The sequence below is a fragment of the Hippocampus bargibanti genome, linkage group LG13, assembly GCF_051943395.1.
Source record: "Hippocampus bargibanti isolate YZ-2025 linkage group LG13, ASM5194339v1, whole genome shotgun sequence".
NCBI classification, from domain to species: domain Eukaryota; kingdom Metazoa; phylum Chordata; class Actinopteri; order Syngnathiformes; family Syngnathidae; genus Hippocampus; species Hippocampus bargibanti.
In genome coordinates this window covers 21811482-21836275 of record NC_142746.1, presented here as the reverse complement: position 1 = coordinate 21836275, position 24794 = coordinate 21811482, and the positions used below count along the sequence as shown (strand labels likewise).

General features: G+C 40.1%; 1 protein-coding gene across 6 annotated transcripts in view; it reads left to right on the top strand.

Annotated features, from left to right (window-relative positions):
• Positions 1-4252: 4252 nt before the first annotated feature.
• Positions 4253-24794, top strand: part of rgs17 (regulator of G protein signaling 17) — a 21678-nt gene continuing 1136 nt past the window's right edge. Inside the window, exons 1-7 of one of the 6 annotated variants that reach the window (XR_016116986.1) lie at positions 4253-4506; positions 6573-6865; positions 10486-10616; positions 12544-12618; positions 12687-12939; positions 14110-14582; positions 18049-18134. Coding sequence is in view for 3 of the 6 variants with exons in the window: in XM_089012839.1 (XP_088868965.1) it covers positions 6863-6865; positions 10486-10616; positions 12544-12618; positions 12687-12939; positions 14110-14298 (651 nt within the window). In the remaining 3 variants the exon portion in view is untranslated. Of the gene's footprint in view, positions 4507-4586; positions 4901-6572; positions 6866-10485; positions 10617-12543; positions 12619-12686; positions 12940-14109; positions 24716-24794 lie in introns of those variants that run through there. The other 5 variants (XR_016116987.1, XR_016116985.1, XM_089012841.1 and 2 more) reach the window with 5 other exon arrangements.

Sequence of the window (24794 nt, the reverse complement as noted above, 5' to 3'; positions counted from 1 at the left end):
ACACATCCAGTTATGAATATGATTTATATAGTTCTGAAGAGGAAAGCATAAATGTTTGCCATCGATTAAAGGAGTCCTCCCATATCAATTCGAGCCGTCAATGACAGCAATGTAGCGTCCCAGAAAATGCACAAGATGGCGCCCAAGCTCCGTTGGAAATGGGCTGATTTGTCCGCTGGGAATTTGTGTCAACTAGTATCAAATAGTAGTCTTGGTGCAACACACAACGATTCACCATCGCGTTATTTATGTGTTTTCCTTCTAATTTCGCCATCAACACGGAGTTTTCAAACCAAACAAATTACCCAAAATGCATTGTGTATCGCTTTCTCGGTCAGGGGCGTTCCTTCAGTGACGTAGGGTGAGGACTCGTCACCAACTCAAAAACAAGACTTCCGGAATATTCAGCGCGAGTCTTAAAAGGTAAACTATAGCTATATGTGGTGGAATCTTAGTAAAATACGCTGAGTAGAAGTCATTTGAAGCAATTTTACAAATTATGGGCGCAACTTGTCCGGAGGCGTCGGTTGTCATTTAAAGCGAGCGAGCTACTTGGGCTAGAACATCGTGAATCGTTTTTGCCATCAGATGAGAAAAGTACAGCGACAGCCACTTGTAAAATATTCATGAGCAAAAGAACGGATGCTTCCGTTCGTTTTGCACAATTGGCTGAATCAAATTAAAAGTCGAGCCCCCCCCCCCCCCATTTCATCAGCTTTGCGGATGAATGAGGAAGCGGACAAAAAGAAATGGCGTAGAGAAGCAAATTAAACAGCGGTAAGCGGAAGAAGGAGGAACTGGGGAATAAAACACAAACATTGACCATTTTTGTTGTTAAGACACAATTAGTTTATATATATATATATATATATATATACAAAGCGTTGTGGGGCACAGTGAGACACGTGTGTGTGTGTGTGTGTGTGTATGTGTGTGTGTGTGTGTGTGTGTGTGTGTGTGTGTGTGTGTGTGTGTGTGTGTGTGTGTGTGTGTGTGTGTACATGTAGAAAATGAACAAATATTTTTGATAAAGTTTTATCTACAAAAAAAAGAAAAACTATCTGGATTGGATGTACCTTTATTCGTCTCGCAGTGGAGAAATGTACATTTCACAGCAGCAAAGTTATGAAAGGAAGCGGAAAGGAAAGAAGGAAGTAGAAAACAAAATATAGGAGCTGCTGGAAAGACAGCCACTCTCGCGGTGCCATCTTGAAGTAAAAAAAAAAAAATCTATGTATCGATCTATCTATCGATCTATTTATCGATCTATTAATCTCAATATTTTTCCCTCATGGTCTTTAGTTCTGCACATTTCTTTCAATGGACATTGAAAGCATAAGAAATGCAGTGACAAGTGACAAGACTTCGTGGAGCCTAAAACCGGATTGACTCCTGAGCATCTTTTTGGCAGTCGACGCAGGGATGAATTTCAAGCACGGTTGACGCACTGAATTATTTAACAGCGCTTCGGCGGAGGCGATTCCGAGCGCGCTCCTTTCCGGACGGAGTGCCATGAATATTAGTTTCGTATAATACTAAAGTCTTGACAAGTGGCGATGTAGAAGGCGGCGATGCCCTGCGGGGTGACGCTCGTGTTTTGCTTCTCATCAAGCTTCCGCTAGGCTGCCAAGCTAAATCCTTCCAATGTTCTTGTCAAGACAAAAGACACGTAAGGAATATTTACTTCTGAAACTATCATGGCAGTGAGGCTAAAAAGTTGCCTTTTGCTTCTATCTATGAAAACAGTGAAGACTCGACTTACGACCACCCGTACTTACGACCACGACCTCCAGATCTGATTTTTAACATTTTCAGCGGGGGAATTTGTGAGTCATTTATCCTCTGAATCTCTATTCAACATTTTGAATGGATTTCGACTTACGACCAGTTTGACTTACGACCGTTTGCTCGGAACGGAACTCGGTCGTAAGTCGGATGTTACCTGTATTTTCCAATTGTGCTTAATTCTTGTGAGTCATTGTTCCAAAGTGCCTTTGAGGTACATTTTTATTAGCATTTTCTTGCCTTACCTGAAGATTTTTTTCACATCGGCCATCGCCGTATGTCACGCGCTAAGTACACTTGTGTGCCCGCGAGTTAATTACGCTACTAGCCCGCCTACTGAGGGTGCCCAAGGCACAGTCGCCTCATTCGCTCTTGTTACACTAACACACCGGAGGTTTGCCTTTGAAGCTAAGAAGAGAATGGACTTTTTTGTCACTGAGGTAATGTCTTTCTCGAAATATTGGAGTGCCTCTCTGTGTGAGAGTCAATAATCCCCCCGGAGAAGATCTGCGAGCGACATTGCGGATGTTTTATGATCCAATGTCTCTGTTCGTCTACCCTTTGAATCCCTTCTTTTTCTTCTTCTCTACAAATACACCCAGTAGGCCACTTATATCAATACGACCTCTCGCTATATTTCTTTTCCGCCTCTTTGCACAAAGTAAGACAACCGAAAAGGTGCGATGTTGAGTTTTTTTTATCCATACCGCTCTTGATTTGATTTATGGAAGCTTTGTTTGGGAATAAAAATGGGGCTATTTATTCGCTAGCCATTAGCTATCTATTCGCTAGCCATTAGCTATCTATTCGCTAGCTATTAGCTATCTATTCGCTAGCTAGCTAGCTAGCTTGCTATCTATTTGAGTCACTTCCAGGTTGAGTGCACGCTGGCGCGTGTGGCTGCCGCTGCTCACCCAAAGAAAAAACTTATTCTGTGGCTGTAAAGTGACCTTGAGAGTTTTGAAAGGGGCTTATAAATGGAATGTATTATTATTATTATTATTATTAAAAAAAAAGTAAATCATATGGCACAACTAAAATTATTTGCAAAATGTTTTGAACCAAACCATGTAGATGACAATATTTTTTCCTGTCACTTGTTGCTGGGTAGAATTGATAGGGCATGATTCTCCCTGCCTCACTGGCCAATGAAAATAACAGCACAGTTTAGCCACGCCCATTAGGTACTGAAGAATACATTAGTCCAACAGAATTTTGATTAAATTAAATTACATTACATTACATTACATTACATTAAAATAAATTATACTTTATTACTCTCACAGTGTAGAAATTTACATTTCACAGCAAAATTGATGCTAAATCTATTAGCCACACCCATTAGATACTGAAAAATATATTAGTCCAATAGAACTTTAATTATATTATAGTATAGTATAGTATAGTATAGTATAGTATAGTATAATGCAAGATACTAGTACTAGATAGGTAGCTATATAGCCAGCTAGATAGCTAGTTAGTAAATAGACAGCTAGCAAGGTAATAGATAGAAAGCTAGCTAGCTATCTAGCTAATAGATACAGTAATAATAATAATACAGTACGTTTCATTTATAATTGCCTTTCAAAACTCTCAAGGACACTTTACAGTCACAGGATATTTTTTTTCTGCAGGTGAGCAGTGGCAGCCACACGCGCCAGCGTTCACTCAACCCAAAAGTAATACAAATAGATATAAAGCTAGCTAGCTAGCTAATAGATACAGTAATAATAGCTAGAAGACCAACTCCAAGCTGACAAGTAGGGCTGTAGTGCCCCCTTGTGCTGATGCACGGAACAGTCAGCATTTGAGCAACTTCAATACATAAATTGTGACAGTTCAACTGCCGGTTTTTTTGGCTAAACGAATTTTTTTTCTGTGGCGGGATTTTGACTTTCTGGACCTGGATTTGAAAGAGTTGAATTTGAGCACATTAAATTCAAGTTCATCTTGTCTTGCTTGATATAAAATTCAGTGGACCGTTGCATTTGGGTTGGATCGAGACCGGAATGCAAAAAAAAAAAAAATCTGCGTATGAGTGACAAAAAAATTACAAATGACCCATTTTACATTATTAACCCATTGACCCATTTTATTTTATTATTCTTATTATTCTTATTATCTTCATTGTTCTTCATTATTATTAATGATTTCAGTATCATTATCACTATTAGTACTTTATTATTATTATTATTATTATTATTATTATTATTATTATTATTATTATTATTATTATTATTATTATTATTATAATATTTCAGACTGTGTAAATCCAGGCTTGTAAATCCACGAAAAACTCTCGGTGGTTATCAAAACGCCAAAATAGTAAACAAAAAAAATCCGCGAGTGCCGAATGGGATTACGCGGGGTTCCACTGTCTTCACTAAACATGTTTTCCCCTCCCCATGTCTTCTTAAGACGCCATTGGAAGCACTATCCATCCCATTTGAGCCTTATGAATGCCGGCCTGGGCTGGGCTGGAACATCTCCGACGAGCCCCTCATGATGATGGGCTGCAGAACCGGAGAGCAACGCGCATGCGCGTTGCATCCAGGGGCTCGACGGCGGCGTTCGGTGCCGAAGTGGGGCGGATGGACGGAAAAACGGCGTCCGTGGACGTTCTGCGGGCAAATCGCCATTGACGATGCCCTTCGATAGGCGTCGGGACACCGCCGCGTGGGTACCCAACACCCTGGCACACTGACAGTCCGACACAAAGCGGTAAGACGACGCTTTTATTCGGGCGCGTTCGGAATCCGAACACACACACACACACACATAGTCACAAGCGCACACGCGCGCGTTCACGCGCACACGCCCGTACACACCGGCAAAGGTGGAGGCGGCGGCGAAGCTAGCATGGCGGTTAGCATGGTAGCTAGGTCGCCCGCTCGGCTTCCTCCGCCTTCCCACCCCGGCGATAGCTGCTTTCGGGCGGGGAGGGAGCGACAACCGTGTCGCTGTACTCGAATTGGGTCTGTCATGAACTACCTTGACGGTGTTTGAGCTCCGGTGACGGCTGCGCTCGGATGGGTTCGCTGTACACAACGCTAGCCAGTGAAGCTAATCGTAATCATAGTCATGGAAGTTCCTCGATGAGAGCAGGTTCAAGTGGGTAAGTAAGGGAGGGCGTTGTTTAAAACACGCGCAACATTTCCACCGAATACACTTTTTTTGTATCGACAACCTCCATTTTCAGCTCCTAAGGTGACACGATGAAAACCCCTTGTCCGCGTTGTATCGCCAGAGTTCCCTGGTGCAGGTTCTCCTCATTCTTCCTGGTTCCACTTATTTATTCTTTTCCAATTTGCTTGGAGGCTTATGGACTGCAGACTGTAATGCCACAAGATTGCACAAAAAAGAAGCTCTTTCAAACTAGCAACGTGACATTTTTTGGACTGAAGATGAAGACACAGTAACCTCTCAATTATCGCGTTAAATACGGAACGCAACCACCTGTGAAAGTCGAAAATCCGCGATATAGCGAAACCAATATGTATTGGTAAATGTACATGTTGTTTGTAATGTAATACAGTACAAAACTCAAATGCAATAAAGTTTCAGTGAAGCTGGTGAATAGCAGAAAATGCATGAAGTGACCATTAACTATCCTGATAAACTTCTCAGAATGCTTTGTTCACACTGTATATTTTTTTATTTATTTTTGCTGGAGCTAGACTAAAATCCTGATAAAGTGTAATCTTTGGTCTTTTTTTAATGAAATATTTAAAGTCTTCATTTCTGCAGTCTGAATTGTCATCATACCTTTAGCCAAACAAGATGCAGCCGTTTCATTAATATCTGACCAGCGTCTGCTATCTTTGGCACAAGTTAGTTAGTGCCCAGTTAGTGAGTTGTTCCAGCGATGCTCACTTGATCCGGAGTGTGTTCCCATTTCATTCAGATTTTTCAACTTTATTTTTAAAAAGCTCTCAAGTATGAACATATTTTTCAGAAATCTCTTTGGGAGTTTTTAAAGGAATAAGCAGCCACGACAAAGCTTGCGCGTTAATTGCGCCGCATATTGCTCAACTCAAACGCGTCACAAGTCTTTCCATTACGCCAAGGGTGTCACGGATACTCAATTTTTGCCGGCGGCCATGTTGTAGTTACGGTTTCCTCTTGGGTGGCTCGTTATGAATTTTGGGAAAGCCATTAGAATGTATCATGCCCTACACATATGACATATAGAGCGTACAACAAATGAATGACTAACTTGTTTTCAAATCAAAAGTAAAAAATAATGACTGTTATTCTGGTTTACGTGGGACACATCTGTGTAAGGTCTCAGTCGTACAGGAGTGGTCCATCGATGAAAAGGTTTCTTCAGCCGTCATCTGTACTTGTTTGAAGGTGTTGGACGTTTCGCTTCTTATCCAAGAGGCTTCGTCAGCGAACTAAAATTTGCTGGAAATTTAAGCTTCGTCAGCGAACTAAATTTTGCTGGAAATTTCAGTTCGCTGACGAAGCTTCTTGGATAAGAAGTGAAACGTCCGACACCTTCAAAGAAGTACAGATGACGGCTGAAAAAAACCTTTTCATCGATTTACATGGGACAATTTGAAATTTTAATTCGGACTTTGGCTAGCATCATAGCACTGAACAACCTTGATTTGCTTTAGCGGGCCGAATAAAATGATGTGGCGGGCCGGATTTGGCCCTTGGGCCTTGACTTTGACACCTATGCATTACGCTATTGTTTGCATTGCCTGATAACCCCATTTTGGTTTTCAAAAACGATGTAACACGTTTTTTTTGGTTGTTTTTCCTCTTTTTTTTTTCCTTAGATGCTGTATTCTCTAGTCTACAAACGACCCATTCGCTGAAACTAGAGGGCGAGCCGACAGGAGAAAACTAAAGGAGCATTTCGGCGACAGTCTCGGGTCAGGGATGGTGTTGAAAGCACTCCCCGTTGCTGCTCTCGGTAAAAAAGGACCACCGAGCCTCCCGCGAGCGACCAAGGCAGTCCATTAGCCAATCCCAAACGCTCAGCTGAGCGGCCCCGCTATTGTCCGGCAACCGATTACCTCACGCCATGACTACTCTGTCTGACCTGCTTTCAAGTACTCACTAATTCATGGTAAGATGTGCCGTCCAATCGAATTTCTTTGGTATTGTCAAGTCTTTATTTTTAGACGTGAAGTGGCTGGGGTCACTTTTAAAAGACAACCGACGCCTCCGGACAAGTTGTGTCCATAATTTGTAAAATGGCTTCAAATGACTTCTACTGAGCGTATTTTACAAAGATTCCCCCGCATATAGCTATATTTTACCTTTTAAGACTCGCGCTGAAATCTTGTTTTTGAGTTGGTGACTATTCCTGACGTTACGTCACGGAAGGAACGCCCCTGACCGAGAAAGGACATAGTGACTGTAGCAGTCCTTTCATCACGTCAATGCATTTTGCGGTACTTTGTTTGGTCTGAAAACTTTGTGTAGCACCAAAAAGAGGCAAAAGAGGGCGACAAAGCTCCGTGTAAGGAATTAATCAGCCTGTTTCCGCTTCAGAACTATTTGAATCCTATTCATAAGTGGATGAGTAACAAGAAAGCATCTTCTCCGAATCTGAAGCCATTGTTTTGATTCTCCAGCAAGGCAAGACGTCTCAGGGGTGATACCACGAACAAGGGGGCGGGACCTTCTGAAAATGGCTACTTCCGGTCTAATTTTTTTTTGCAGATTTTGGACACTTTAAGTCATTTTTATTGGTGTTTTGCATTAGACCAAAAATATCATTCTGTGTGTTTTGGGTATTTTAGATGCTGTAAAACGTTTTTTCTGATGTCAGTTAGGAAACAAAAAAGTGGTGTCGGTTGTCCTTTAAGAAGCAATGAAAACCTTCTACGAGTATAACGGTCATACTCCTGAGTCCACGTTTGTGTTTTCAGGCCCGGAATTTGCAAACTCGCCTTCTTCACCTTTTGCAAACAAAGCCGCGGCCGGCTGTCATTAGCATCCAGCGGGACCGTTTTATTTCTTTTTTATTTATTTATTTTTTATATACACGGGCTCGTTGCCTGGTTGCTGAATAACTGATGCGCTTTCCTGATGCTCGGGCGCCGTCGTTTGCATATCAGACGGTCCCGTCGCTTTAGTTTTCCTCCCATCCGTTCGTTGTATGTCCATATGCAGACCGGGGGGTAGCGAAGGACGGAGGGTCTCAGTCGCTCATCCGAGGTGTTAATGACGGATTTAACGTGAACAGGTAGGCGCGATCTCTTTGGTTTTTTGTGTGGCGATCGACTGCAACTTTGATTACCGTATTTTCCGGTGTATAAGGTGCACCCAAAAGCCTTCATTATCTTCAAAAGATGACCCTTATACTCAGATACGCCTTATATGTGAAGTAATATTGAGGCACAACAACTCCTGTCAGCAGCCACGACTTTTTCTATCTATATTATATTTGGAAAACTTTTTTTCATTCATTGAAGGTGCGCGTTATAGCCCGACGCGCCTTATATTTGGAAAAAAATGATAATACAGCATTCATTGGGGGTGCGCCTTATACTCCAGTGCTCTTTATACACCGGAAAATATTGTATTTATATACGTATTATATTTGGAAAAAAAAATTGTCATTCATTAAAGGTGCGCATGACAATAATAATAATAATAATACATTTTATTTCAAGCGCTTTTCAAAGCTCTCAAGGACACTTTACAGTCCCAGACAAGCATAGATACAATAATAAATAAAATACAATTATAAATAGAATACATAATACAATTAAATTACATCTTATTTGAGTTATTTTTTTAATTTAATTTCATGTAATTAAATTAAATAAATTGTTCTTTTATTTTAATTAAATTTTAATTTAATTTCATGTAATTAAATTAAATAAATTGTTCTTTTATTTTTATTTAATGTAATTAAATTCAATACATTGTTGTTTCATTTTATTTTAATTTAATGTAATTGAATTTAATCTAATTAAATTAAATTGTATTTTATTTTTATTTTATTAACAAATTAAGAAATCAATTAATCAACCAATCAATTAATTAAGTAATTAAACATTCACTTCATCTATTTATGTATGTATGTATGCATGTATGCATGTGTGGATGTATGTATGTACGTAGGTAGTTAGTCATTCATTTATTAATTAATTTCTTTATTTATCATAAGCAAATGTATGATAACTAAAAGGAATAACCCTAACACAATTATAAATAGAATACAATAGTTATTATTTGGAAAACTTTCATTCATTTAAAGTGCGCCTTATCGTCCATATCACGCCCTATATATGGAAAAAGTTTGAAAATACCCCATTCATTGGGGGTGCGCCTTATACGTACACCAGAAAATGCGGCAATAATCCACCGTCTCGGTGAGATGAATGACGGGAGTTGTGACGTAACAACCTGGATGGGGAGCCGCGCTAGCGCCGTTTGCTCAGTAGCGCGAGGAGACCCCCCCCCCCCCCCCCTCCGGTCTGTTTCACTTCCAGCGAGCGACCGCCAGCTGGCCACTTTGCCCTCCCGACGCTTAAGAAATCAAATTACAAGGCCGCACTGTGCGTTATTGTCTCAGGCACTTGAAATGACTTCTTGGAGAGAGGCATTTCATTTAGATTAGCCCGCAGTGCTCGCTGCAATCTGGCCCTGTTAAAGAAAAGACGCCAGTGTGATGTTCAAGTGGCTCTCTTCACGCCTGCCCCCCCCCCCCCAACACTCGGAATGCAAAGACCCTCGCTCACGTCCGCCTTCCAAACGTGAAATTTAAAGGGCAGGTGAACCCCATGTGTGACCGTGGCATCTACAAAGTGGATCCAAATAATCCTTGACTATTGCTCAAAATGGGAAATCATTTCTTTTGAGCGGATGAAATAGTTTTCATCATTAACTCATTCACTGCCAGACGATGTGCATAAATAATAATAATACATTTCATTTCTAAGCACCTTTCAAAACTCTCAAGGTCACTTTACAGTCACAGGATCGTTTTTTGTGCGGGTGAGAAGCGGCAGGACCCACAGAATATTGAGTATTTAGGACTACATAAACATTCAATTCAGTGTAAGAAACCTTACACTGTCTTCTTTCATCATAAAAAAAAAGTTAATTCTGGAGTTATATGGGTCTGGAGTTATCTGAGCTTGAAATGGGGGCGGTTGTACAAAATACAATGCAATACAAATTGATAACGACAGATGAAGCTGTAACAAAGCGCTAACATGAAGAAAAGGCAAATGCTGCCTCCTCGTGGAAGGGAAAAACATTGCTAGAGCTCTGATAGGAACTTGATCAGCATTTTTCTGTGGGTGAGCAGCGGCAGCCACACGCGTCCGACCCATATAACTTAGTAACTAACTCTTTTTTTTTCTTATGAAAAAAGAGGCAAAGTTTCTTGGATTGGATTGGATTGGATTTGCCTTTATTAGTCTCGCAATGGAGAAATTTACATTTCACAGCAGCAAAGTTATGAAAGAAATGAACGCTTACGCTGCATTGAATGCTTATGTAGTCCTAAAACAAAATATTCTGTAATCTGGACATATTTTTGCACAATGTCTTGCAGTGAATGAGTTAATAGCAGCAAAAACAAAGTTGAGTCCTATGCACTTGTGCAGAGCAATCAATGTAATTGAAATGGCCGTTATAATTCACAATGTGCAGTATCGATAACGTTTGTATGTTTTTATATTTTTCTCATTCAAAGTGATTTGTGTATTCTGTTTGCGCCCAAAGCCCCGGAGTGTGAGTGGAGTGGAGATGAGAAAAAGGCAGGCGGCGCACATCGAGGCCCCACCGCAGGTCCCCGGACAGCCTCGACCCAACACTTGCTGTCTCTGCTGGTGCGGTTGCTGCAAATGTCTCTGGTAAGTCCTCTGTTTCTACTTCCACGTTGACCAATAGGCACAGACTCCCCCAAAAATCACATCTTACAAGCGTCATTTTTAGGACTGAAATACAGTCATACCTCAGCTTTAGTTTACGAACGTTAAATTCGCGAGAATATAATCTTGGCATACGAACTAGTTTTCGGAAAGCGCCACAATGGCTGGCGGACTAGTTTTCGGTGGAGGAACATCAAACCACACGGTCGAACTGCGCCGCGGTGGCTGGCGGACTAGTTTTCCATACCCACTTTCTTTGAGTTCGCTCAGTGCAGACGTGCTTTGTTATCAAGTGGATACTTTTGCTTTTTTGGGACCGAAAACTTAGGAGAAATAAATGTTTGGCAGACGAACTTTTCGCCTTACACACACTTTCTGGGAAGCAATTAAGTTCATAAGGTGAGGTATCACTTGTATTGTTAAGCCATTTCGCTTCCGCTGGATCCCCAAACCTGCTATGAAAATCATTTGAAATCCATGCCCAGTTTTACCGAAAAAACCGCCTTCATCGCGTTACCCCTCGGAAGACCGTGAATGAATGTTTGTTCGCGGGCCAGTGAATGGTCAATGCGTCCCCTCTGTCGCCATCTGAACAAGTGGCCGTCTGGCAGCTTGGTCAGACCTGGAAGGAGTCTGCCCGACAAGCCGGCTTTTTTTCCAATGATCCCCTCCTCCCCCCTTCGCTCATCCCCTTCGAACCTGGTCCTCACCCAACATCATACAATACGCTTCTATTTCCATCCTCTGGTCACATGCAAAACAGCTGTGAGGAACAGCCTGTATATTTAGCCGTATTGTGAGAGCGCCCGGGGGTAGGGGGGGTTATGTGGCCCGCTTACCCTATTAGAGGCAATACAATGGAGACTTTGACAAGAGCAAGAGGAAGCAGGCAGAGATCCTCCACGGTGGGACAAAAATAGACGAGAAGTGGGGTTGAGGGGGGGGGGGGGGGGGTGCAGTGTCTGTTGCATTATGGTCCGAGGCAAGTGTGACGGAGCCGCGGCGGACAGAAGGGAAGCTCGTATGTGTGTTTAGCGCGTTGACAGGAGGCCATTGTTCACTGGATGTCTGGCCGTGTTTATTATAGATTGTCTTGCTCACTTGAGGATCACACGCTTCTTTCCCAGTTTGATGAATAGCTGCGTGATGCGCGACAAAAATAACAACATGGCGATGTATTATTATTATTATTATTATTATTATTATTATACATTTCATTTATAAGCGCCTTTCAAAACTATCAAGGTCACTTTACAGTTATTATTACGTATTATGATGATGATGATGATGATGATTATTATTATTTATTATCTTAATGTTATGGGTAAATTTGGGGTCGTATTTAAGTTTCCTTATTCCTTATTCCTTATTATTGTTATTTTTTTATAAAATTTATAATAATTAATTATTATTAATGTTATGGGTACATTTGCGGTCGTATTTATGTTTCCATATTCCCTATTATAATTATTTTTTATGCTAATAGTAATAATATAATAATATAATAATATAATAATATAATAATAATATAATATAATAATAATATAATATAAATAATATACAGTAATAATATAATATCAATGGAATGTATTATTATTATAATTATTATTGTCTTAATGTCATGGGTAAATTTGGGGTCGTATTTAAGTCCTTATTATTATTGTTATTTTTTATTATAATAATATAAATAATATGATATATCAATGGAATGTATTATTATTATTATTATTATTTTTATTTTTATTCTTATTATCATTCATATTTGTATTTTTTTTTTCTTAAATATATATATATATGTGTGTGTGTGTGTGTGTGTGTGATGGATGGATGCGATTTAATGTGACTTGGTGGTTTGAACATTGCCCATTATTTTTGTCAACTTTTTCATTTTGTTCATTTTGACGTATAGGAATGAAGACAGGATGGAGAGAAGCGAACGGCAGACCTGCACCAAGATGGACAGTCTCGAAGCGACAGAAGAACAGTAAGTCCTCAACCCCCCCGCCGCCATTTTGCTTTGCGTGGTGACGACCGCTTTGTCTTGATCTTTAGCGTTTCCCACCGCCACCGCAGACATCCCAGCTTGGACGAGGTGCTCTCGTGGTCTCGGAGCTTCGAGATGATGCTACGCTCGCTGGAGGGTCGGGAGATTTTCCAGGAGTTCCTGAGGTCAGAGTACAGCGAGGACAACCTTTTATTCTGGTTAGCTTGTGACGAGCTGAAGAAGGAGACGGATACCTCGGTGGTGGATGAAAAAGCCAGGATCATATACGAAGACTACGTGTCCATATTGTCCCCAAAAGAGGTTTGAACGTTGATTTCCTTTTTGCAGTCACTATATATATATATATATATATATATATATATATATATATATATATATTTTTTGATTTTATTTTATGGACGTCAGCTTCAGCTGTTGTTAAAGCGCTATATAAATCAATATGTATTGTATTGTATTGTCAAAACTGCAATTCAAACAGCGTCGCTTGCCACTCGAGGGAGGTCACATAATAATAATAATAATAATAATAATAATAATAATAATAATAATAATAAAATCCATTTCATTTGTAAGCGCCTTTCAAAACTCTCAAGGTCACTTTACAGTCACTGGATCAGTTTTTCTGTGGGTGAGCAACGGCAGCCACATGTGCCAATGTTCACTCAATCCGGAATATCTCAAATAAATAAAAAGCTAGATAGCTAGCCAATAGATAGCCAGCCAGCTAGCTAGCTAACAGATAGCCAATAGATAGACAGCTAGCTATTAGATAGCCAATAGACAGCCAGCCAGCTAGCTAGCCAGCTACTAGATAGCCAACAGATAGCCAGCCAGCTAATAGCTAGCTAATAATAATAATAATACAGTAAAGTCTCGTTATAAATATTCTCGGGAGTCGGAAAAAATATCGATATAACCGGACTATCGATATATCCGATCCTGCGGCATGTAAATTTTCTCCTTGCGTTCATAGAAATAGTATCGTAATAAGCAGTACTATTGATATAACCGATATTGATATAACGAGACTTTACTGTAATACATTTCCTTTCAAAACCTTTCAAAACTCTCAACGTCTTTTTACAGTCACAGGATAAGTTTTTCTGTGGGTGAGCATCGGCAGCCACACGGGCCAGGTAGTGTCGTGTGTAAAGTGACGTAGTGTAGTAATGCAAAAACAAAACAAAAAAAAGGTTGAAGTAAGGTCTTGCAGAAAAAAAAAATGAGTTCAGGATGATAGTACAGCGTGTAGCGCGTACTCTGAGTTCGGTGAGTGTGGCAGTGGGAAGGGGCAGGGGAGGCAGGGCTGGGAGGGAGTTGAGTCTCCTGACTGCCTGGTGGCAGAAACTGTCCTTGAGATTGAGTCATTTTATTAAATGGTCACCAAGCTTTTTATCTTGAAAATAAAATGTCTTTCCCAACCACCCTGTCGGCCATTTTCTCCCCCCCCCCCCCCCCAATCCGCCGCAGGTGAGTCTAGATTCGCGGGTACGCGAAGGCATCAACCAGAGCCTGGCCGAGCCCAGCAGCCTGATGTACGAGGAGGCTCAGCTCCAAATCTACACGCTGATGCATCGAGACTCCTTCCCCCGCTTTCTCAACTCCACCGTTTACAGAGACCTCCTGGCCAACAGGAGGCGCACTTGCCTCGACACCTAAAGTCCCGCAACCCCACGACTACGTTCAACTATGGTGCCAGAAGTCCGGTTTGGAGAAAAAAACAACACATTTTCTTGATTAAGCAAAAAGACTGAATGACATCCAAGCTGGTTTATTGTACTTATTTATATATTTTCAAGCAATTTCTAGCCAGTGACGTGAATTTGCTGGTCGCTTTTAGGTCAAATTTTGATGAGGGCCGACTTCGCCGGCCGTTGATTCTTTTCGCGAGTCCAGATGTCTTGATGGTCAAGTTTAGACCGTGGACTCCTCAGGACCAGGAAGTAAGAGCGAAAACGTGACAACGACAATGGACAGGCCCATGATTCCTGTACTGTAATAATACCACCTCATCTTTTTTTTTTTTTCATTTCTCACTCCATATCATTTTGAGATAACGACATAAACGCCGTCTTCGCAGACGACTGCCACTTTATTTAGTTTTTTAAACAATTTTCTGTCAGAATAAGCTTTCCGGCAAGCGAAAAATAAGCATTTACAGTGATACCTTGGCTTACCAACGCTTTAGCTAACGAACATTTCGCCTTACAAACGTTAAATTCGCGAGAATATAATCTTGGCATGCAAACTATTTTTCGGCAAACACGCGTAGCGCCACAATGAGTGATGTGTCGTTCGCGAACGAGGCGGTTCTCGGAGCTCCTGAAATGCCAGCCGGCTTATTTTTTCCTTGTATTCCCCACCCCCAGTCTTCAGTTAAAGCCGCACGTGATTGGTCAAGATCCGTGGTAGAGGAGGGAGGGGACACATGCAGTAGTGAGCGGGGGGAGGGGTTACAGAAACAGAAACACACACACACATACATGAAAGGTAGACGACAGAGCTTGAAACAAAAAAAAAAAAAAAAAACAAAAGTGACATTTGGACTCGTTTCAACTTTATTTATAGTTCAAAGGCAGAGTGTAGACTGCAAGGTTAAAATATCCCATCCATCAGGCTCCTCAAATAACCCGCACAAGCCACATGTACAATTTGAAGAGAACCTCCAAGCAAGGGAACCAGCTATTAATGAAGTTTCTAGTGTGTCTGCCTGCATCTGTTACAATATCACAACTTCTAAAATGTACAACCCAGAGCTCCTTGAGACACTATCCATTCCATCAAGCTATAAACGACCATCACAAAGGTAAATAAAACGACTTTATTATATAGTACATATTATTTCTTTAATTCCCATACCATATCACATTTATTATACATAAAATAAGGTCTATTGTGTGTAATTTTAAGTAAGGCTGATTTAGTTGAAAATTTATGGGGACCTGGGAACAGATTATTCTCATTTTAATCGTTTCCTATCGGAAATTAATGTTTGGAATACACACTTTTCGCCTTATACACACTTTCTTAGGCACTTATAAATGAAATGCATTATTATTATTATTATTATTTTCTGGGAACCAATTAAGTTCGTAAGCCAAGCTATCACTGTATTTTCTTTCAAAATAGGCTTTACGGGAAAAGGAAAACAAGCATTTCTTTTCATTTTTTTTGGAGCGATGGGAGGCATCCTCCAATGAAGAAGCAGCAACCGTCCATGTTTCCATCCCTCCATTCGAGCACTTTCCTTCTTAATATGTGAGAAGTAAGGGCTAGACTTGTGGTTGGGCAGCTACATGTATCTCAACAATGCCTTTACGTGTGTTTTGAACGAGACAAAAAAAGAAATAAAACAAAAGGGCAAATGAGTGGCGCTCCTGTAGGTCCTCCAACCCCAACAGTTAATCCCTCCTACTTCCCATTCGTAGCCTGACAAGCACAGGTTTAAAAACGAATAATAATAATCATGACACGGCGGTTGTCATTTTATAGGCGCTAACGTTGAGGCGCTAACCCCCCCTGGCCTTTTTCTGTGAGGTGAAAACGGTGCCAAATATGATGTCAACAGCGCTACGGAAGACAAAACTAAACTTGTTCTAGCCAGCAAATGTTTCGTTAGCGACAATGCTAACACTTCCCCCTCGAGCGCTTGCTAGGTTAGCATGACTTTGCGCTACACTGTATACTCTCTCTTTTTGATCTACTTTTCTAAAAAAAAAGTTAATAAAAAATTAATGATAATAACAAAAAACAAATCTTGACTTTGAACGCATGATAATGTGTCGCTTTAAAGAATTTAAAGGATAAAATGAAGAGGCGGAGTTTTGCCGAATGTTGCCCTGCTAACTTTTTTCTCTGCCCGCTCGGCCTGTTGAGATGCAGTAGAAAGTGCATGACATGAAGTATTATGCTCTATTCTTTGTCAAATTAAAATGAATTATACTGATATCCTGATAGATAAAAAGATATCTATCCCATCCTAAAGCGTTAGCGAAAACTGCTACTTCTCATTGAGGACTCGACGCTAGTCGTTGGATACAAAGACGTCTGCCGTGCCAATTTTTTCGGAGAACCATTTCGAGAGAAAGCTATAGTAAAAAAATAATAATAATGATAATTAAATTACATTTAATAAATGGAAAATTTGATGTACTGTACTGTAGTTAACCTTGTTAGCATTTGTGGCTCTAATTTGCCGTGCTGGGATTTTAAACTGCCGAAAATGACCAAGAAATATTAGAAACCGGCGCAAAATGTCTTTGATCCACCACGGGAAGAATTTAGTAATTTTTTAAAAATAATATTAGTCATGCAACTGTGAATGTTCTGAACGCCTGCTTCCATGACTGTCGGTCGTATTGAGCAACGTTGTGATTGGTTGTCAGTGACGTCGCCATTTTATGGTTGACTTTCTTTAGATGGCAAAATTGTTGCGAGTGAATACGGATATGATTTTTTTAATGATCAGTGCACGGATTATATCGATTGACACAAAAAAAAACATGTTTATTGAATGAATTGCAGTGGAACCTCCAAAAGCGGAAGTTTAACCTTGACAAATACAAAAAACAATCTGAAAAAGTCATATTATAAATGTTTTAAAGGACAACCGACACAATTTTTTTTGTTTCTAAACTGACATCAGAAAAACGTTTTATAGCATCTAAAATACTAATAAATAATTACTAAAAATAAATAAATATTGTGTGTTGTACCAAGACTACTATTTGATATTAGTTGACACAAATTCCCAGCGGACAAATCAGCCCATTTCCAACAGAGTTTGGGCGCCATCTTGAGCATTTTGTGGGCGCTACATTGCAGTCCGGCTCGAATTGATACGGAAGGACTTCTTTAATCGATTGCAAACATTTATGCGTTCCTCTTCATAACTATTTGAATCATATTCATAACTGGATGAGTAACAGGAAAGCATCTTCTCCAAATCTGAACTCTCTGAAGCCATTGTTTTGATTCTGGAGCAAGGTAGTGTGTGACCAATAGTGACATCACGAACAAGGGGGCGGGACTTTCTGAATCTCCCCAGTTTTCGAGTTCATTTTGTGGCAGTTTTGGTTACACTTGAAGTCATTTTTATTGGTGTTTTGCATTTGACTAAAAATATCAGCCTGCGTGTTTTGGCCATTTTAGATGCTATAAAACGTTTTTTTCTGATGTCAGTTAGGAAACAAAAAAGTGGTGTTGGTTGTCCTTTAAGAAGCAATGAAAACCTTCTACGAGTATAACGGTCATACTCCTGAGTCCACGTTTGTGTTTTCAGGCCCGGAATTTGCAAACTCGCCTTCTTCACCTTTTGCAAACAAAGCCGCCAATGCCAATAGATGCCATTTTTGTCCCTTTTTTTGACGATGCATAATATTAAATTTGTAGCATTTTCTTTTTTGGCAGATTTGATCAATTCCAGCGCTACTTTTTTAAAACAAGGTGATGGTATCACTCTGCCGCTAATTTTCTGCCGTGTCAGCCATCAAAGGGTGAGTCATTTTACTCTATTTTTGTTGTCTTTTTGGGGAACGGTTAGCTTCTTTTGTATGACACTTTGCATTTGAAATGGTTCCTTCAATGGCAGATTGAAAAATTATTTTTAGAGTGGAATATATGACGTGATTTTGAAAATAAAATTGCGTTGAGCAAATTAAGTTCCTCGTCGGAGGTTCCGCTGTATATTCAAAATTAGTCGTCGAATGTTATCAATGGAGCGTGATCAATAGACTTCTTGTTTTTTGTATTTTTTTAATCCAAATTCAATCAAAACAAAAGTCTCCTTATGGCTTACAAAATGCTCTAACTAACTAAAACGTATTATTTATACCATCAGAACACGCATTCGCTGTGTAAGCAAGTGCCCAGTTGCATCACAATACAGTGATACCTCAGCTTACGAACGCTTTAGCTAACGAAGTTTTCGCCTTACGAACGTTAACTTTACAACAATATAATCTTGGCATACAAACTTTTTCGGAAAACACAGCCGACTTTTTTTCCCCTCTATTCCCCGCCCCCAGTCGTCGGTTGAAGCCGCACGTGATTGGTCAAGATCCGTGGTAGAGGAGGGAGGGAACACACGCAGCAGGGGGAGCGGTTACAGAAACAGAAACACGCATACACACACACACAAAAGGAGACGATAGGGATTGAAACAAAAAAACAGTGCAAAAAAAACAAAAGAGAAATGGTCAGAAAATGGATAGAAAACACAGTGAAATTTGGACTCGTTTCAACTTTATTGATAGTTCAAAGGCAGAGTGTAGACTGCAAGGTTAAAATATCCCATCAATCAGGCTCCACACATAACCCGCACAAGCCATCTGTACAATTTGAAAAGAGAACATACAAGCAAGGGAACCAACTATTAATGAAGTTTCTAGTATGTCTCCCTGCATCTGTTGCTGTTGCAATATCACAACTTCTAAAATGTACAACCCAGAGCTCCTTGAGACACTTTATGCAATCCTTTCCATCAGGCCATCAACGACCATCACAAAGGTAAATAAAACCACTTCATTATACAGTACACTTTATTTCTTTAATTACAATACAATAGCATGTTTATTATACATAAAATAAGGTATATTGTGTGTAGTTTTAAGGCTTATTTATTAGAAAATTATGTTTTATGGGGACCTGGGAACCAATTATTCTGATTTTAATGGTTTCCTATGGGAAATTAATGTTTGGAATACACACTTTTTGCCTTACACACATATTCTGGGAACCTATTAAGTTCGTAAGCCAAGGTATCACTGTATTTTGTTTTCATTTTTAAGAAGACATTATTTATTTATTTTTGGCGAGTCTTTAAAATGCAAATGAACGGGAGAATGTTTCATCGCTAAGCATATATATATATATATATATCAAAAGAAATAAATGTCACGGTGCAATGAAAAAATCAAGTTTACATGTTGAAATCTGGGAGTTTTCCCACCCGGTGTCTTTTTTACCCAACCCCTCCATTGCCCCCTGCCCCTAAACTTGAATTTATTGTAACGTTTACACAGTCAAGGCGCTTATGACGTGTTGATTTTACAAGCAATTTACATGTGAAATAACGCGACGGTGGCGGTGCTCTGTCATTTCCACTTTTTTTTTTCCTTTTAAAAGCTAAAGTGTCATGACAGGAAGTCGGGGGGGGGGGGGGGGGGTGTGAAACTTTGGCCTTATTGACACATTTATTATTATTATCACCATTCTTATTATTCTTTTTCTTCTCATAATTATCTCCTTGGATGAAAACAAAAAGCATCGCTGTAGGCTTTTCACTACCTCTCATGTGGTTCACTTATTTCACATTAGTTAGTCAGGGCTTTTTTAGTGGTGGGGGGGGGGTGGTCATTTTTGGTGTTTGTAGATCTACTTGAAGCCTAACACTGTAAACTCTAAAAAAAAATGTGCACAGACAAAAATGTATCAGAGCGGCAGCATGTGGGGAGGCAGGAAAGCTTCGCCTCGACACTTTGTTGTTGTTTTATTCTGTCTTTGTTTTGATTTTTGAACTCATTTTTTTTTGTTTGTGCATTTATATAATAATTCAGGAAACCACTGTCTAAGGGCTAATCCCATTTTATTTCCTATGCAAATGTGTTGCTGGGAAAGGGCCAGATTCAACCCATGTACCTGTTTAAAAGATGGACCATGGTTTACATTGCCCCTTTTGCTGAAGTCCTTCAATCCCACTCAGCAAAAAAAAAATGTCAAATAACACACAGAGAAAATAATAGAGGTAGCATCCGACTTGCGTTCCGTTCCGACCAAACGGTCGTGAGTAGAAAATGGTCGTAAGTCGAAATCAATTGAAAATGTTGAGCTAAATGACACGCGCTCGTCCCATTCATTTTCAATGGCAAGCCATTTCCCCATTCATTTTGGATGCAGGTGCAGTACCTCCATCGACCGCCAGGATGAGCGCCCCCACACATTACCTCTGGTGGCCACTAAGGGGCACTCTCACCTACCTGTCAAAAAAAAACATGTTGCAGTACTTTGGTTGGCCTCCTAGGGGGTGCTCGTCCCATTCATTTTGAATGGCAGGCCATTTCCCCATTCATTTCTATGGAGGAACTCCGGCCTGCTAGCGCGTTGTGGTGCCGGGCGTAGAATTAAAATGTTAAAAAATAGGATCTTGAGGTCATGGTCGTAAGTACGGGTGGTCGTAAGTCCAGCTGGCCGTAAGTCGGATGTTACCTGTATATGCATTTGTGACGATATCGAAAGGAGTAAATGTTATCTGATATGATGTGCTAGCGAGATGGCGGTTCGGCGAAAAACAGTAGCTGGTATTGTGTACGATTTACGAACGGCGCGGTTTTATTTGTGAAAACAAAATGACACATTTCGTAGTTTTGTTTACACGCGGGTTAGAAGGGCTGAAACGCGCTCACAACAGTCTTTTAACGTCAACTTCCTGTGAATTATTATTTTTTTTTGTCTGTGAAATGATGCGTTTTCACCTAAAATAAGAGCATGCTTCCGAGATCTTTTAAGACTCGCGCCGAATATTTAGGAAGTCTTGTTTTTGAGTTGATGACGATGCCCTAAGTGACGTCACGAAGGGAACGCCCCTGACCGAGAAAGCGACACACAATGCATTTTGCGGTACTTTGTTTGGTCTGAAAACTTTGTGTTGATGGCGAAATTAGAAGGAAAACTACATAAATAACGCCATGGTGAACTACTATTTGATACTAGTTGACACAAATTCCCAGCAGACAAATCAGCCCATTTATGCTATGTTCAATACCCGATATTTAAAAATCTTGTTTTTGTAGCCGCATTTTCGCCAATAATCACTGTGTACATGCAGTCAGAAGCGCATCCATCTAAAATGGGCTTTTTTTCCCCGATTTTGAAAAAAAAAAAAAAAAATCCCTAAAATGGATCCGCGATGGAAATCGGTTAGCGTGTTTGAGCCTGTTTTTAAAAATATTTGCCATAAGGTTCGATTTTAGCGCTTTCCTGAGATCTCTCTGGCATGTTTGATCAATTTCCGCGAAATTCGATTCCTCGATATCGGTAGACCTCATTTTTTTCCCCCAAGAAATCCTCAGATTCCGTCACTTTTATTTCTCGTGCTATGGTTTCCTCTCTCGGTGACGGGCAATACCAAACACACCCGCGGGGAAAAAGAAAAATGACAGTTTTGACGACCTCGCTTGGCCGGTGTGCGACAAACGGATTTTAGGCGATCACTTTTCTCTTTATTGATTTCGATGCCTAAGCCCCCCAAGGTCAAGAGATGATGGAAAAGGCGCAGGCGGAAATTGGGATTTAAGATTTTTAAAGGACAGCCGACACCTCCGGACAAGTTGCGTCCATAATTTGTAAAAATGAATTCAAATGACTTCTACTGAGCGCATTTGACAAAGACTCCAGCGTATCTAGCTATATTTTACCTTTTAAGACTCGCGCTGAATATTCAGGAAGTCCTGTTTTTGAGTTGGTGACGATTCTTGACGTCACGTCACGGAAGGAACGCCCCTGACAGAGAAAGCGACACACAATGCATTTTAGGTACTTTGTTTGGTCTGAAGACTTGATAGCGAAATTAGAAGGAAAACACATAAATAACACGATGGTGAATCGTTGTGTGTTGCACCAAAACTACTATTTGATACTAGTTGACACAAATTCCCAACAGACAAATCAGCCCATTTCCATTTGTTTTTGAGTTGATGACGATGCCCTAAGTGATGTCACGGAGGGAACGCCCCTGACCGAGAAAGCGACACACAATGCATTTTGGGTATTTTTTTTTGTCTGAAAACACCATGTTGATGGCAAAATTAGAAGGAAAACTACATAAGTACCAAGACTACTATTTGATACTAGTTGACACATATTCCTAGCAGACAAATCAGCCCATTTCCATTTGTTTTCGAGTTGGTGATGATTCCTGACGTGATGTCACATCAGGAACACCCCTGTCCGAGAAAGCGACACACAATGCATTTTGTGGTACTTTGTTTGGTCTGAAAACTTCGTGTTGGTGGCGAAATTAGAAGGAAAACTACATAAATAACGCCATGGTGAACTACTATTTGATACTAGTCGTCACAAATTCCCAGCAGACAAATTAGCCCATTTCAAACGGAGCTTGTGCGCCATCTTGTGCATGTTCTGGGCGCTTACATTGGTGTCCAGACGGCTCGAATTGATACGGAAGGACTTCTTTAATCGATGTCAAACATTGATGCTTTCCTCTTCAGAACTATTTGAATCGTATTCATAACTGGATGAGTAACAAGAAAGCATCTTCTCCGAATCTGAAGCCATTGTTTTGTGTCTGGAGCAAGGCAGTTTGTGAAGGAGTATCCTGACGTGATGTCACGAACAAGGGGGCGGGACTTTCTGAATCTGCCCAGTTCCAAGCTCATTTTGTGGCAGTTTTGGGACACTAAGTCATTTTTATTGGTATTTTGCATTTGACTAAAAATATCAGCCGGCTTGTTTTGGGTATTTTAGATGCTATAAAACGTTTTTCTGATGTCAGTTAGGAAATAAAAAAATGGTGTCGGTTGTCCTTTAAGCTAATGGGGAAAGATTTGTTTTTTTTTTTATATTGAGCATGCTTTTTTGCTAAATAAATGAAATAATTCAGTTATTTGCTACAATCGATACTGTATGAGTATGTATTCAAGTACTGCAGTATGCAGACAATTAAAAAAAACTCTTTTGAAGGGGTTTGTATTTTTCTCACCGAAGCATACTTTGATTCTTGAGTGTTACACGATAACAATTAGCGTATTTGTACGAATGTCGGATGTTGATCCGTTGTCTTCTGGTTATAAGAAGAAGGCGACCATTTAAAAAAATTTTGATCGGCGTAAAACCGTCAGCAGCATCGGAACGACAAACCCACTTTCGGATAATATTTTAAACGTAAAACAAAGTCAAACCGACAAAATGTCGTACCGATAGAGACGCCATTGCGACAACCTCGATAGCGGACTTCTGTTGACGCCACCATCTTTTATTTTTATAAAAATGTCAGACCCACAAAAATATTTTTTGTGACGATTACAACAAAGTCGGACAAACTCGAGGATTTCGATCTATTTGAGTGTTAAGTGTAAAGTAGCTATGTATTAGCTAGCTAGCTAGCTTTCTTTCCGGGTTGAGTGAACGCTGGCGCGAATGGTTGCCGCTGCTCACCCACAGAAAAATGTATCCTGTGACTGTAAAGTGACCTTGAGAGTTTTGAAAGCCGCTTATAAATATAATAGATTATCATTATTATTAATTGACGTCTGATTGACTTCGACTCGTGACTGTTGACACTGATTTCTTAAGTAAATAAGAACATAATGACTTCTGGAAATCAAGTCACGATGACGATAAAAACGATGATATCGGTCGGAAAATAAGTTCTATAAGGAATCTGAGGTCTTGGTGTGTGTGAAATACCGTAAAGTGTAGCATTGGACGCGTCACCAGCACTGTCGCCGTGTAAATGCGTACCTCAAGAAAGTGTTGGCAAAAAAAGGTGTACATTGCCATCGATTTTTGATCACCAATGGCGTTGCTTTCGGCAAGTCTTTGCATGACGGTTCGGATCGGATGTAACGACAGTAGTACTTTTGCATCCTTATGTCCTTTTCACGATGTATTTTTTTTCTCGGAAATTCCAACGCATTTGAAAAAAAAAGTGAAAACGGTGTGCCAAAAATGTCATTGCCACACGGTTGGACTATAAGCACGGTCGAGTGTTTGTGTCATTTTCAAAGTGTTTGTCTTTGTAAAATTATATCAAGTAATATCCAATGCAGGTTTTTGTATAAGGGGCCATGATAACGTCGAATGGTAGTTGATTACGGACGCTATTATGTCATAACTGAAATTGTAATTTTTGTCACCCTACAATGTTCACTATACGTCTGTGTAAGCTCTCAGTCCTACACGTGGAAAAAAAAACAACAACAAAAGAACACATCATCTTTGCGTTTCGACAAAAAAGGCCAATCTTTGTGACTGCCCTTGAATATCTTGTCATTTGCATAGTGCTGCTAGAAAGTGTAACAATTTACAATAAATACTTAGTAGATTTTTTTTCCATAAATGTTATTGTGTCTTTCTTGGGGTTGGGATTGAAAATGTGTTACAATAAAATCCAGTGGGAGGAAAAAAAGGTAAAATAG